The following is a 13,696-nucleotide window of genomic DNA, read 5'->3' as shown; positions in this document are numbered from 1 at the left end:
ACATTTAGATCTTTAATCCATTTTGAGTTTATTTTTGTGTATGGTGTTAGAAAGTGTTCTAGTTTCATTCTTTTACAAGTGGTTGACCAGTTTTCCCAGCACCACTTGTTAAAGAGGTTGTCTTTTTTCCATTGTATATCCTTGCCTCCTTTGTCAAAGATAAGGTGTCCATAGGTTCGTGGATTTATCTCTGGGCTTTCTATTCTGTTCCATTGGTCTATATTTCTGTCTTTGTGCCAGTACCACACTGTCTTGATGACTGTGGCTTTGTAGTAGAGTCTGAAGTCAGGCAGGTTGATTCCTCCAGTTCCATTCTTCTTTTTCAAGATTACTTTGGCTATTCGAGGTTTTTTGTATTTCCATACAAATTGTGAAATTCTTTGGTCTAGTTCTGTGAAAAATACCGTTGGTAGCTTGATAGGGATTGCATTGAATCTATAGATTGCTTTGGGTAGAATAGCCATTTTGACAATATTGCAGAATCTATTCTTAAAATGGAGATTTCATCCTGCCATGTGCCTTAGCCTGGAAGGACCTAGAGAATATTATGCCTATTGCAGTCAGTCATAGAAAGACAAATGCTGTATGTTATCATTTACATGTGGAATTTTAAAAGAAATATAGATGAATGTATATAGCAAAACAGAAACAGACTCACAAATATACAGAACCAAAAAGTGGTTGCTGGGGGCTGTGGGGGAGTGGGACCTGTAGGATGAAATAGGAGTGTGGGATTAAGAGATACCAACTACCATGTGTAAACTAGATGAGCAACAAGGATATATTGTATGGCAATGGAATGATCTTGGCCATTCGCTTCTAATAACTTAATGGAGTATAATCAATAAGAATACTGAATCACTGAAACTAATATAATATTGTAAAGCAGTACTTCAACTTTTAAAAAATTTGATTTTGCACATGTGTTGGCCTTTTTTTTCCTTTCATTTCTGAGTGCTGTGAACTTGTTAACTCTAATTATAAATATCACTTAACTCCTTCTCCCTGCCTCTTAACAGCATTCAACATGAACTGGCATCAAAGTTTACTTCTTTAACAAAAGTACTTTATGACTTTAATAAAGTACTAGAGAATGACAGGAAACATGGGAGTCCTTTAGAAAAATTGATGATAAATAATTTCGATGATGAGCAGATTTGGCAACAATTGGAACTGCAAAATGAACCAATTTTACAGCACTTCCAGAGTGCAGTTAGTGAAACCATTGAAGATGAAGACATCAGTCTTCTCCCAGAGAGTGAAGAGCAGGAGTGTGAAGAGGATGTGATGGAGCTGGAGGCTGCTGGCCAGGAGGACCTGGAACAAGATTTAGAGGAGGAGGAGGTGGAGGAAGCAGAGGAGGAGGAAGTGTCAGACCTGAGTGCTGATGATCCTGATGCAGATCAGAGAGCCACAAACTCAAGCAAATTGCATCTGAGGGAAAGCCCAGATTTCAGTGATGAGAACTCTGATCTTGATTTTGATATCAGCAAACTGGAACGTCAGAGCAAGGTGCAAAGCAGAGTGCCTAAACCAAAGCAGAAACCAATAGAAAAGTCCATAGTAGATGATAAATTCTTCAAGCTCTCTGAGATGGAGACCTTTTTAGAAAACATGGAAAAGGAAGAGGAACACAGAGATGACCAAGAGGAAGATGATGTTGATTTTTTTGAAGATGTGGATTCCGATGAAGATGAAGGACTGTTTGGGGGCCAAGATCTTAAGGTAAAGTTTGGGGAGAGGACAGAGTGTTCTTTTTGCCTCATCACATGAGATGGGGTTCTATTTCTCCAGAAGAGGGTTAAAATACTTCAAAATTCACCAGGGTATCAGTGAAATATTTAGATCAGGTTAAAAAAAAAGGGGGGGGGACTGGAGAAATTAAAGCAAAGCCGTCATTTCCTTATCATGAAACACTCCTTTGTAGCTTCAGAACCATAGTCACACATGTTACGGAGATTCAGAATTTTCCCTCAAACATGGATTTTCACCAAGCACTAAGAATAAGAATGAAAGAAGATATTTGTTTACTTTATGTAGTCAGGGATGTTTTGGAAATACTTGTAGTTAGAAGATTTGGAGAGAAGAATGTGGTGCTCTGTCTTTCAGTTATAAATGAATGTGTGCTTCCGTTCAGTTTGCTGTGTTCTGATAGTTCTTAGGGTTTTGTAGTAGTGTTATTAGTTGCTGACTTCCCCTACACAGTATGCATACACATTTATGCGTGATTTAATGTATTTTTCTATCCTTGATTAAAGGTTTTAAAAGCATTTTTGTTTTAGTCAGGTAAAAGTTCCAGAAACCTGAAATACAAAGATTTCTTTGATCCAGTTGAAAGTGATGAAGACGTAGCAAGTGTCCACGATGATGGGAATGAACTGGCTTCAAATGGAGAGGAAGAGATTGCTGAAGGAGAAGAAAGCATTTCTGAGACGTGAGTATTTTGAGTCCTTTACACTGTAAGCTGGAACTGCCCAGTCATCTGTGTACTACTAGTCGTCAGATGTGATTGTCCTAAGAAGTGGGATTCTCTAAGGTCAGACAGTCTCAGAATAGCCAGAGGAAGTCACCAAATTTGAAGGGACGTCAGAGACGGCCTAGTGCAAATCAGCCTGACTGGCAGTAGCAGGCAGACCTTCCTTACCAGGAGCTCTGATTTGTTTTCTGTGCCAATAAAAATACCCTGTTGTTACTTAGGTGAGATAAGTCTGTATTATAGATTGATGAATAATTTGTTTTCTATATGTTGGACACTTTGTTCTATTTTACCTAAATACTGAAAGTTCTGAATATTTAATTGCATTGTCTACAAAAGAAATTTAACTGCTAAGTTTGTTTCTTTTTGATTTTCTAATGAAAACTGGTATGTTTCCTTTCATAAGTGTTTTGGTCTCATAGGGATGAAGATGATGACCTTGAAGAAAGTGGAGACAGTAAACAACATAAAGAAACCTCGAAAAGAGTGACCTTTGCTCTGCCCAATGATGAGGACACTGAAGATAAAAATGTCTTAAATGTACAGAAAGACTCTGATGAAGTCAAGTCCTCTTTTGAAAAAAGACAAGAAAAGGTAATAATTAGGAAATTTAAGGGATTTTTAAATTATGTTTAACAGTGATTGTCGAACTCAGACTACTAACTAATCTGCCCTGGTTTTGTGTGTGTGTGTATGGCAGGGGGCTTGTTTTTTTCGATGGTACACCTAATTATCCTTTAAAAAAAAATCTTGTTGCTCTCTGTGGCAGTGCATAGAGATAACCATGTGGGAAGCAGCTAATTTACAAAATTCAGTGCTGCATTTCCGAACCTGTGGCTTTCAGTATGGAGCCCATGTATCAAACTTGTTTCTCTGTCCTTGCTGTCTTTATACCTGAGACAGGTTTTTTCGTAACTGGCTGTCCTATGAGCCTCTCCTGGTAACCGCTTCAATTGCTTGTATCTGTGAGGTGCCATGCAGCCAGAAATCTAATTAATACCATCTCAAACACATTTTCCAAAGTTGATAAAAAATTATTCCCTTATGACATGCTGTCAGACAAAATGTTGTTTGAAAATAATAGATATAGCCTGGCTCCAGACATTGGGCTTTATCATTTAACTGTCTTAAAATTATATCACACAACTTGAAATGAGAATAAGTAAATAACCAAAGATACCAAGGATATCAAGAGCATTATTTTAAAAAGAGAATCTGAGTTAAATCTATGATTATCAGATTGTTCCCTGAAGAGAAAGTCTTCAAGGAAAAAAAGTGAAAGAAAATGAGAAACTTGTCCTTGAGTTGGTGACCTTCCCTCCTTACACTGCCACCCAAAAAAAAAAAAAAAAGTGGGTTTAGTTTACTGGGGAATTGTATCAGGCCTTCAAAAAGTGGATAATTTAGTACTGTTTGATCAGTTCCCGCATATGAAGAGTAAAGCTTCCAAATTGTCTTCTTATGAAGCTATGATTACACGAGTACCCAAACCTGACATGTAACATTGAAACACGCACAGTCTCACTTGTGAATAGTGATGTGGAAATGCAAAAAAAGTAACGCTACCATAGCTGTGTGGGCCTTGTCCTCTTGATTTGGGATTAGGAAATCTATTCATTTAAGTTAATACTTGTTATGGTAGGTTAAGGAGAAAAATCATATAGTCACCTCCATATGTGTCAAAAAATGACATTTAGTAAAATTCAATATTCATTCCTAAATTTTTTTTTTTACTTCTAGGGAACTATAAGTGTATCTAGCCCAAATCTGCCATCCTGCTTAATGGTGGAATTCTAGAAACATCCCTTTAAAATCAAGAATAAGACTTATTTCCATTACCACTGTTACTATTTCCACTGTTACTTAAGATTCTTAATAGAAGTGTTACTCATCCAGGGCAACTATGAAAGAAAACACTAGTAAGAGATGAGAAAACTGAAATGAAAGCTTTCATATTTGGAGAGAGAACTAGAAAAACCAAGCAGGTGAACTGGAAAGCTATTAGGAAAAATAATTTGGTAAGGTTGCTGAAAATGCTGTCATCTTATACACCATGAAGTCATTATAGATGCCACCTCTTTAGACATTAGAGATAACTTGGATTGTGGGTGTGGATCAAGGGGGTAGTATGTATGTGCTCAGTCGTGTGTGACTCTTCTGCCACGCCATGGACTGCAGCCCGCCAGGTTCCTCTGTTCATGGCATTTCCCAGGCAAGAATGCTGGAGTGGGTTACCATTTCCTCCTCCAGGGGATCTTCTCAACCCAGGGACTGACAGGTGGATTCTTTACCACTGAGCCACCTGGGAAGCCTGGAGTCAGAAGGGTCAGGCTCCATCAGATACTGATGCTCTAATAAAAAATTTACTTAGTCTTGGAATGCTCTAATAATTAAGTTGATAGTGGTTAGTGAATAAATAAAATAGGTCAGTTTCACTAGAATAGAGCCCAGAAATACACCCAAATGCTTCTGGGAGAGGTGAGTAAATAGTAAACATAACATTTCAAACAAGTGCGGGAAAGAGGTCATTTATAGCTCCTTATCCTATCTCCAGATAGGAGTAGAAGTCACTACTGCCATCCTTAAAAAAATGCAAAGACAAAGCAGGATTTTATTCAGGAACAATGCATTTCTTGCTCTCCCACTAGTAAAAATATTAGTTGCTTTTACTCACCTGTATGTCTAATTCTGTTTCCAAATGTGTGGTAACTCTTTCTGTCTCTTTCTCAGATGAATGAAAAAATTGCATCTTTGGAAAAAGAGTTGTTGGAGAAGAAACCTTGGCAGCTTCAAGGAGAAGTGACAGCGCAGAAACGGCCCGAGAACAGCCTCCTGGAAGAGACCCTGCACTTCGACCACGCCGTGCGCATGGGTGCGTGTGCCCTCTGGGATTCCACAGGTGTTCACGTACCCTTTTTGGTGGTTTTCATAGATTTGGAGTAATATTTCTTTCCCCCAAACTTTTTATTTTAAAAACTTGCAAACATACAGAAAAGTTGCAGATGAGTGCAGTGGACAGATGTGTGCCGTTCTCCTGGGTTTGCCGATTGTTAACCTTTGGCCATGTTTGCTTTCTCCCCTTGTTTATGTGTGGCTGTGTGTGTGTGCTTTTTTTCCCCCGAGTCATTTGAAAGTAAGTACCCAGGATCATGACACTTTGGTCCCGAGAACTAGAACATTCTCCTGTACAGCCACAAGGCCACTAATCCATCCAAGAATTACTACTGTACTGTCATGCCTAATGTGCCACCCATAATTAGAGTCCTGCTGCTAATCTGTTTACAGTGCCTGCTGTTACTGTCCAGTGACTAAATTGTGACTTCAGCCAAAATCCCAGACCATCTCATTGAATTCTTTCTTGTACCCATTATGTCAGAATGAATTTTCATTGTATTTAGTGTATAAAGGAGTGCATCCCCAGGTGCACAGGTTAAAAGTGTTAGCATTTACCACTGTGTGTACTTTGTAGCTTTGTGGTTCTCAAATTGCAGGGAGCACCAAAAAGGTTAGCTAACACACACATTAGTGTCCCTTTTCCCCCATTTCTGATATGGGAGGTGTGGGGTGGCCCAAGAATTCACAAAATCACGGGTTCATTTCCATCTACCTAACAATACACGTTCTGTATCCTATAGCACCTGTGATCACAGAGGAGACCACTCTCCAACTAGAGGATATCATTAAGCAGAGGATAAGAGATCAGGTCAGTAAGAATGAAATTTAATTTAATTCAAAGTTCACTGACATATTTAGAAATAGAATATTTTGGGAGTAGGAATAGCACTCTCTTTTCCTAGAATATTTGTTCCTATCAAGTTTTTGTTTAAAAGCCCTAAGTCTACCCCAAAGTTATCCTTGACCTTTGTTGTGTGAGGTACTGTCCTTGCTAGCACCCCAGAAAGAAGGGTGTTCTTCCTGAGGAGAACAAAGTAGCCAGAGCCCCTGCCATCCCCCACAACCCCCAGCCTTGCTAACCTTTCATGTGGTGTGGGATGAAGCTCTGGAGGGCGACTAGGGTCTGGCTTGACATGCTCACACCCAGGACCCTTGGTCCAGGCACCGTGTCTAGTGTGACATATGAAGGGTCTAGTTTTCAAGTGTGTAAAACCTACCAAAGAGTTTTTGTTTAAAAACTGATCTTATTTTGTAAACTTAGAGTAAAACTTGGGTATGGGGCATGTATAGCAAGAGGTGACTTTGTAAGATGTGTATGCTTAAAATAGGAAGGATTTGAGGGATGGGTATGATACACAGAGGATCTTTTCATTTGAAATGAAGCAAACTCTTGTCTTGACTGTTGGACAAACCACCACGGGGAGCTGTGGAATTCAAATTGGTAACCAGCATTTAAAACAAAAAAGGACACTTAAGTGATGCCCTCTCTGCTTTGAGAAAATGCCTTCCTCTTGGCTGCAGTTTGCTTACTCTGTAATGATAATCGATATTCCAGAGGAAGAGGCCTAAGGGACCCTAGAAAGAAGTTATAGATTTTGTCTGTCAATTTATGTTCCATGTGCCTTTCCTGTTTCAGGCTTGGGATGATGTCGTACGCAAAGAAAAGCCTAAAGAGGATGCATTTGAGTATAAAAAGCGTTTAACACTGGACCACGAGAAGAGTAAATTGAGCCTTGCTGAAATTTACGAACAGGAGTACATCAAACTCAACCAGGTGAGGAGGCCACTATGGCAAAGCCATTGCCATTCAGGGAGGAGATGTAGAGAACGAGTTCTGTGGATTCTACCTACTGCTCAAGAGGTGTGAGAGACTGAAGTCCTGAGCTGGGGTCACATTGTGTAGTGTGAGGCAGCGTGGCTATAGGAGCAGAGGGGCTGTAGTGCTCCCAAGGAATATCACTGGCTAGGGGTAGTTTGCAGTCACTCTTGGTCCCCGGGTACTCTCACAGCTAATTATTAACTTTCCAGCAATTATTACAGCTGAATAATACTCTGTTATATGTGTGCCACAATTTACAGATCCAGTTTCAATAGTTGATGAGTATTTGGGCTGTTTCTGCCTTTTGTGAATAGTGTATCTGTGGACATACGTGTATAGGTACTTAAATAAGTGTATGAGTACCTGCTTTAATTCTCTCGGGCATATACGTAAAAGTGGAGCTGCCAGGTCCTATGGTGATGCTCTGTTTAACTTCTGGAGGCAGAGCCAGACGTGTTCCTACTGTGACTGCACCATTTTACATTCCCGTCAACAATGCCTAACTATTAAGGGCACTAAATTGTAAGTTCTAAATGTTAGCAGTTCAGTTGTGACAGTGACCTTACCTTGGGAAGTGTCTTTGGAGCTGAAGCCTGATGACGAGAAACTGGTGATGCTCTCATGGTCCTTGAGTGTTCTGTCCTGTGTCGCCACTTTAGTCTGATGATGTTGAACTGATTTCCTCAGCAAAAAACAGCAGAGGAAGAAAATCCAGAGCATGTAGAAATCCAGAAGATGATGGACTCCCTCTTCTTAAAGTTGGATGCGCTTTCAAACTTCCACTTCATCCCCAAGCCAGTAAGTGTGTGACATCTCGGGGAGTAGATGACAGATGAGAGACTCGCTGTTTGGTTGGGTTCAGAATGCACACCTGCAGGGTTTCCCATGAACCACAGGTTGGGCCTCCCATGTGGAAGGCTCGTGTCTGGTCCCAGGATGGATCTGGGCCCCCTAGCTGGTCTAGCCTGACTTCCATCTCCTTGGCGGTCCCTGCCAGACCCTCAGCCCTAGCCACAGGCTCTCCTCCTTTCCCACCCTTTCTCCCTGTCTGGTCTCTGGGGTTGTGTTTTCACTGTGTGATGGACTTGGGGTGTGGGTGGTGTCTGTACCTGGCATTTATCAATGCCTGCTACCTTTTGGGTTAGATCCTTCATGTCCACTAGCTCAGCCAACAGACCTCACACCTCTCATCCTAAATAATCTCCGTGAAGTATGTTATACTTCTTTAGGTTCAGTATTTAAGTGTTTTACATGAGGACCACTTCTGACTTCCTATCAAATGTGTTGTCTTTTTTCTAGCCTGTTCCAGAGATCAAAGTGGTATCAAATCTGCCCGCTGTCACCATGGAGGAGGTTGCCCCTGTGAGTGTCAGTGACGCAGCCCTCCTGGCCCCAGAGGAGGTCAAGGTGAGAAGCCAGTATAGAAGTGTCTGTTTATAAATTGGTAGTTTATAGTCAGATCTCCATTTAACATTGTTTTCTCTGAGCTTGTAGTGTTTATTCTAGCATATCTCAGCAGTTCCCACCTATAATCAAATTAGTAATATTATAGAATATTCAAATACAAGTTTTCTATAATCAGGTGTTATTATGAGATGTAGGTTTGAGAAATATTGTAAATGCTGATTACAAATATCTAGCATCAGTATCTTGTTATAATTCAGGTTGAATATTAGAAGTTTGAGGTTTTAGATGTTAGCTAAGATGTTAGACTTGAAACAAACTGCATGTATTTAGCCGTGCGTTGATATTAGCATTTCCCCCTTTTGCTGTATCCACGTGAAGCTTATCAGTCCTGGAATCATGGTCTAGAACAGAGTGTGGGGGTCTAGGAAGAGCTGGACATACCACACACAGGACACCCCTGCCTTGTGTACTTGGGAGCCCTCGCCTGGCACAGGGATGGTGGTTTCTGCCAGGAGGACTGATTTTTCCCAGGGCCTCATCCCCCTTGCAGCCTGGCAGCAGAGCCCTCCATTTTTGTGCTCACTTGCTTTGCTCCACCCACACCCACCCTTCAGAGCCTCTGCCTACTACCCTAGGCTGAGCTGGAGTGGAGGAGAAAAGGGAGGAAGTGGACCTTCACCAGCTAGATTTCCTGCCCTCAGTGGCTCAGAGCTGGGCAGCCTAGGCAGGTCCCTGGAGCCCAGATGGGGTCTGCCTGCTTCTCCAAGAGGGGAAGCCTGACACCCATGCTTTCCAGGCCACCTTCGTAAAGGAGTATGCAGACCGAACTGTCACCGTCAGAGCACACGTCATGGGTCTTACAGTGCCTCCTGGGTCTTATAGCGCTTCTCAGGTCTTACATTGCTGAGTGGCCAGAGCCCCTCAGAGCCTGGGTGGGATCGGGCTGCTTCTCACACTTAGGCCACAGTCCATGCAGTTGCTTCTCTTACAGCTTCCGAAGTCATTAGGTTAGATTAATGAGTGTGTTGTTGGTGGTTTTTCAATAGGAAAAAAATAAAGCTGGAGATATAAAAACAGCTGCTGAGAAAACAGCTACAGATAAGAAACGAGAAAGGAGAAAAAAGAAATATCAAAAGCATTTGAAAATAAAGGAGAAAGAAAAGCGGAGAAGACTTCTTGAAAAGAGTAACCCAGACCAGGCAGGGAGATATACCAAAGCAGTAGCCTCTGAAAAGCTGAAACAGCTGACCAAGACGGGCAAAGCCTCTCTGCTAAAGGTGAGGATGGGGAGGAGAGCTGTCGGGGCGTGAATACAGGGCCAATGGCACACTTTAGGTGACCTGGGCGTCTAGTGACCAAGCCCACCCACAGAGGGAAAGGGAAGGGAGGGGAGGGGAAAGGCCGTGGGCACTGGCTGTGTTACAGCCTAAACCTTGGGTTTCAAGTGCAGGGGCTCATGGTCACCCGACGTTGTGAGACCACTGTAGTCGTTTAAAATGTGTATAATACTTCTGCTCTAATTGACATAGGCTGTCATAATTCTTCTGTCTAGTTCTTTTCCACATTTACACCGTGATGCCCTGTTGTAATCATTTGGTTTTGTTCATCTTTAAGCATAATACCTTACAGCATGACCTTGTGTTATTTCTAATTGCAGGATGAAGGTAAAGACAAAGCCTTAAAATCATCTCAGGCATTCTTTTCTAAATTACAAGATCAAGTGAAAATGCAAATCAGCAATGCAAAGAAAACCGAGAAGAAAAAGAAGAAAAACCAGGATATATCGGTTCATAAATTAAAGCTGTAATATATTTTGCATATAATGTAAATACTATTTACATGTGTAAGCTTATATTCTGTCATGGTTCCGTTTTGTAATAAAATTTTTGAGAACTTTTCTTCACACAGACTACAGATGTTTGAGAATAGCAAGCCTTGCTCTGGGTGTGTGTGGGGACCTCTCTTCCCAGTGCCCCCCCACAGTAGGCCTGGCCAGGGAAGGGGCCAGTCTGCAGGCTTGGACCCCACCCCCCTTCCCTGTCACAGCCAGCTGCCCACAGCAGAGGTCCTCACGTGTCTTCAGGGGGCCTTGGTTCTCTTCTCCCACTGCCCTGCCATCCTTCCACAGGACAGTGGGGTTTCCATCCATGTATCTTACATCCTTCTCCTTGGGAAGTGATCTTGTGTTGCATGAGCAGAGGCTTGTGAAGGCTGGGGAGCCCCATCCCCATTCAGGTGGGAGGAGGCAGGTGACATGGCTAGGAGAGAAGTGAGTGTGTTGGGAGGGCAGACTGGTGGCCCTTGGAACCTTCCATGACCACCATGGTGCTCCCTGTCTTGACCTCCCAGCCAAGGAAGACTGTCTTTCATCTATTAGGGCCTCACATTACCCTTTTGGGAGTAGAGGATGAGAACAAAGCTGACGCTGAAGCAGCAATGGCAGTGTGGGAGGGTTCCTTTTTCTCCATACCCTTTGCAGCGTTTGTTTAGTAACAACACTCTTAACCCCACCTACCTGCTCAGTTTTGCCTCACCTCTCTGCTCTCCTTCACGACTAAACCTCTTGAAAGAGCCATCTAGATTTTTTGCTGTTGAGGAAACACTTTTCCTCTACCCTCTTAGGTTTAGTCCCTGAGAGCTGTGAATTAAACTGACAATAGAAGACAGATTAACAGGAGAAAGTATTCATGTATTGTAGTTTTACAAAAGAAGCAAATGGTTAAACAAATGGGTAAATGGTTAGAGATTTATCCACCTAACTTGTCAGGGAAAAGAAAAGCAGGTAGATGTCAAGAACAAATGGGAGATAAGTTTGTGATAATGTTTGCAAATTCAGGTGCCAGGGGTCTTTCCATCTTCATAGCCATAAAATGCCCCCAGAGAGGGAATTTATGGGAGGTTTACTATTGGTCTCCTTCCTGGTAGGAAAAGCTACCCTAAAGAGGGAATTCCTGGCAGCCTCCTTCCCCTCTGACAACTGTTTCGCCTGTTAGAGGTCAAGGCGCAATTACATATGGTTTTGAGACACAGATCTGTACATTAAATGCTGTATTATTGATGGTTTACACATCTAGATTTATGCATGAGAGGGAAGTGGGTCATGGACCATCACTATTGAGAAGGAAGCTTATCTCCTAAGGACTTGTGACCCTTGATAAGATTAAAAAGGAGGTCTGATTAATGCTGATAACAGAACACACAACACTAATGCAGAAGCCCAAACTGGGAAAGACGTGTTTAAATTTTTCTCACCTTGTCATAAAACAGGAATTTCATTTAATCTGTACTTGCCTTAAACTCTCTATAATTTACGTATATTTTTGTTTTTTCTCTATCTTCCTTCATCAAAATGTATTCGCCACAAAGGCAGGATTTTTTTCCCCCTCATTTCTGCATTCTTTGTTCTGTTCACAGCACCAAGGACTTTACCAGGCATGAGGTTGGCACTCGATGCATATTTGTCAGTGAATTCCCTGTTCACGTCCCTTTTCTCTTTGGTTTGTTCATTTATTCATGCAATCATTCAGCACACATTTATGGAGTAATCACACAGTGCTGGCTGCTGCTGTAGGCAGTGGTAAGGGACCACAGACAGGTGCCCCGTCCTCAGAAAGTTTCCATTTGGGTCCCTTGGGGTGTTGGAACCAGCTGACATCAGCACTCAGTTCAGTTCAGTTGCTCAGTCATGTCCCGACTTTGCGACCCCATGAACCACAGCACACCAGGCCTCTCTCCATCACCAACTGCCGGAGTCTACCCAAACCCATGTCCATTGAGTCAGTGATGCCATCCAACCATATCATCCTCTGTTGTCCCCTTCTCCTCCTACCCTCAATCTTTCCCAGCATCAGGGTCTTTTCAAATGAGTCAGCTCTTTGCATCAGATGGCCAAAGTATTGGAGTTTTAGCTTCAACATCATTCCTTCCAACGAACATCCAGGACTGATCTCCTTTAGGATGGACTGGATGGATCTCCTTGCAGTCCAAGGGACTTTCAAGAGTCTTCTCCAACACCACAGTTCAAAAGCATCAATTCTTCGGCACTCAGCTTTCTTTATAATTCAATTCTCACGTCCATACAAACCATAGCCTTGACTAGACGGACCTTTGTTGGCAAAGTAATGTCTACTGCTTTTTAATATGCTGTCTAGGTTGGTCATAACTTTCCTTCCAAGGATTAAGTGTCTTTTAATTTCATGGCTGCAATCACCATCTGCAGTGATTTTGGAGCTCCAAAAAATAAAGTCAGCCACTGTTTCCCCATCTATTTGCCATCAAGTGATGGGACTGGATGCCATGATCTTAGTTTTCTGAATGTTGAGCTTTAAGCCAAATTTTTCACTCTCCTCTTTCATTTTCCTCAAGATGCTCTTTAGTTCTTCACTTTCTGCCATAAGGGTAACTGCACTCAAGGTCTGGCTGATAAATTTTCAGTAATTTTGTTGTTGTTACACATAACCATTATGTTAAATTATGTAACCTCATTATATTAAACTATTAGCACAAAGAAAAACTACATTTACAAACTACATTTTAATGTAAAAAATGTGCAAACTCACCATTCCCTATTACCTACAATACATTTATTCTTTTACCTTTTTTAATTGAAGTGCAGTTAATTTACAATATTTCAGGTGAACAGCAAAGTGATTCATAGATACAGATGTGTGTGTGTGTGTGTGTGTACTTTTTCAGATTCTTGTCCATTGTAGGGTATCTCAAGATATTGAATATAGTTCCCTGTGCTACACAGTAGGTCCTTGTTGATCTACTAGCCTTTTGCTCTTGATGAGATGGGGTGCGTTCAGTTCAAGGTGGTATGGCCCTGGACTCCTGTGCTCCTGAGGTTTTGGAATCTCTTGCATTAGGCAGCAAACAGCATCTCTTCCAGGAAACTCAGCACACGCTTGCTGGCCAAGTGGAGTCTTCGCCTCTGTCTCCTCCCAGGAGGCGGCTTCCTTGGTCACCGAATGCTCGAGAACAGCAACTTGCCCACCTTCCCGCCCGCCCGCCTCCGCCAGGTTGTGAAAGGCAGGAGGTGGGGAGTCTGGGCCGACCTACTCTGGCTCAGCCTCCCCGAACCGCCGGCTGCCTTTAAG

The 13,696-nt window shown here is 42.1% G+C and overlaps 1 protein-coding gene across 1 annotated transcript in view; it reads left to right on the top strand.

The window, feature by feature from the left end:
* Positions 1 to 10,500, top strand: part of MPHOSPH10 (M-phase phosphoprotein 10) — a 21,934-nt gene extending 11,434 nt beyond the window's left edge. The window contains exons 2-11 of the mRNA XM_043434310.1: positions 1,020 to 1,725; positions 2,283 to 2,434; positions 2,899 to 3,070; positions 5,207 to 5,348; positions 6,112 to 6,179; positions 7,008 to 7,145; positions 7,878 to 7,988; positions 8,490 to 8,597; positions 9,644 to 9,874; positions 10,255 to 10,500. Coding sequence (XP_043290245.1) covers positions 1,020 to 1,725; positions 2,283 to 2,434; positions 2,899 to 3,070; positions 5,207 to 5,348; positions 6,112 to 6,179; positions 7,008 to 7,145; positions 7,878 to 7,988; positions 8,490 to 8,597; positions 9,644 to 9,874; positions 10,255 to 10,404 — 1,978 coding nt within the window. The 3' untranslated portion in view covers positions 10,405 to 10,500. The remainder of the gene's footprint in view (positions 1 to 1,019; positions 1,726 to 2,282; positions 2,435 to 2,898; positions 3,071 to 5,206; positions 5,349 to 6,111; positions 6,180 to 7,007; positions 7,146 to 7,877; positions 7,989 to 8,489; positions 8,598 to 9,643; positions 9,875 to 10,254) is intronic.
* The last annotated feature ends 3,196 nt before the right edge of the window (positions 10,501 to 13,696 follow it).

Source organism: Cervus canadensis, chromosome 17, assembly GCF_019320065.1.
Source record: "Cervus canadensis isolate Bull #8, Minnesota chromosome 17, ASM1932006v1, whole genome shotgun sequence".
NCBI classification, from domain to species: Eukaryota; Metazoa; Chordata; class Mammalia; order Artiodactyla; family Cervidae; genus Cervus; species Cervus canadensis.
The sequence above is the reverse complement of the archived record's forward strand: the minus strand, read 5'-3'. Positions and strand labels throughout refer to the sequence as shown.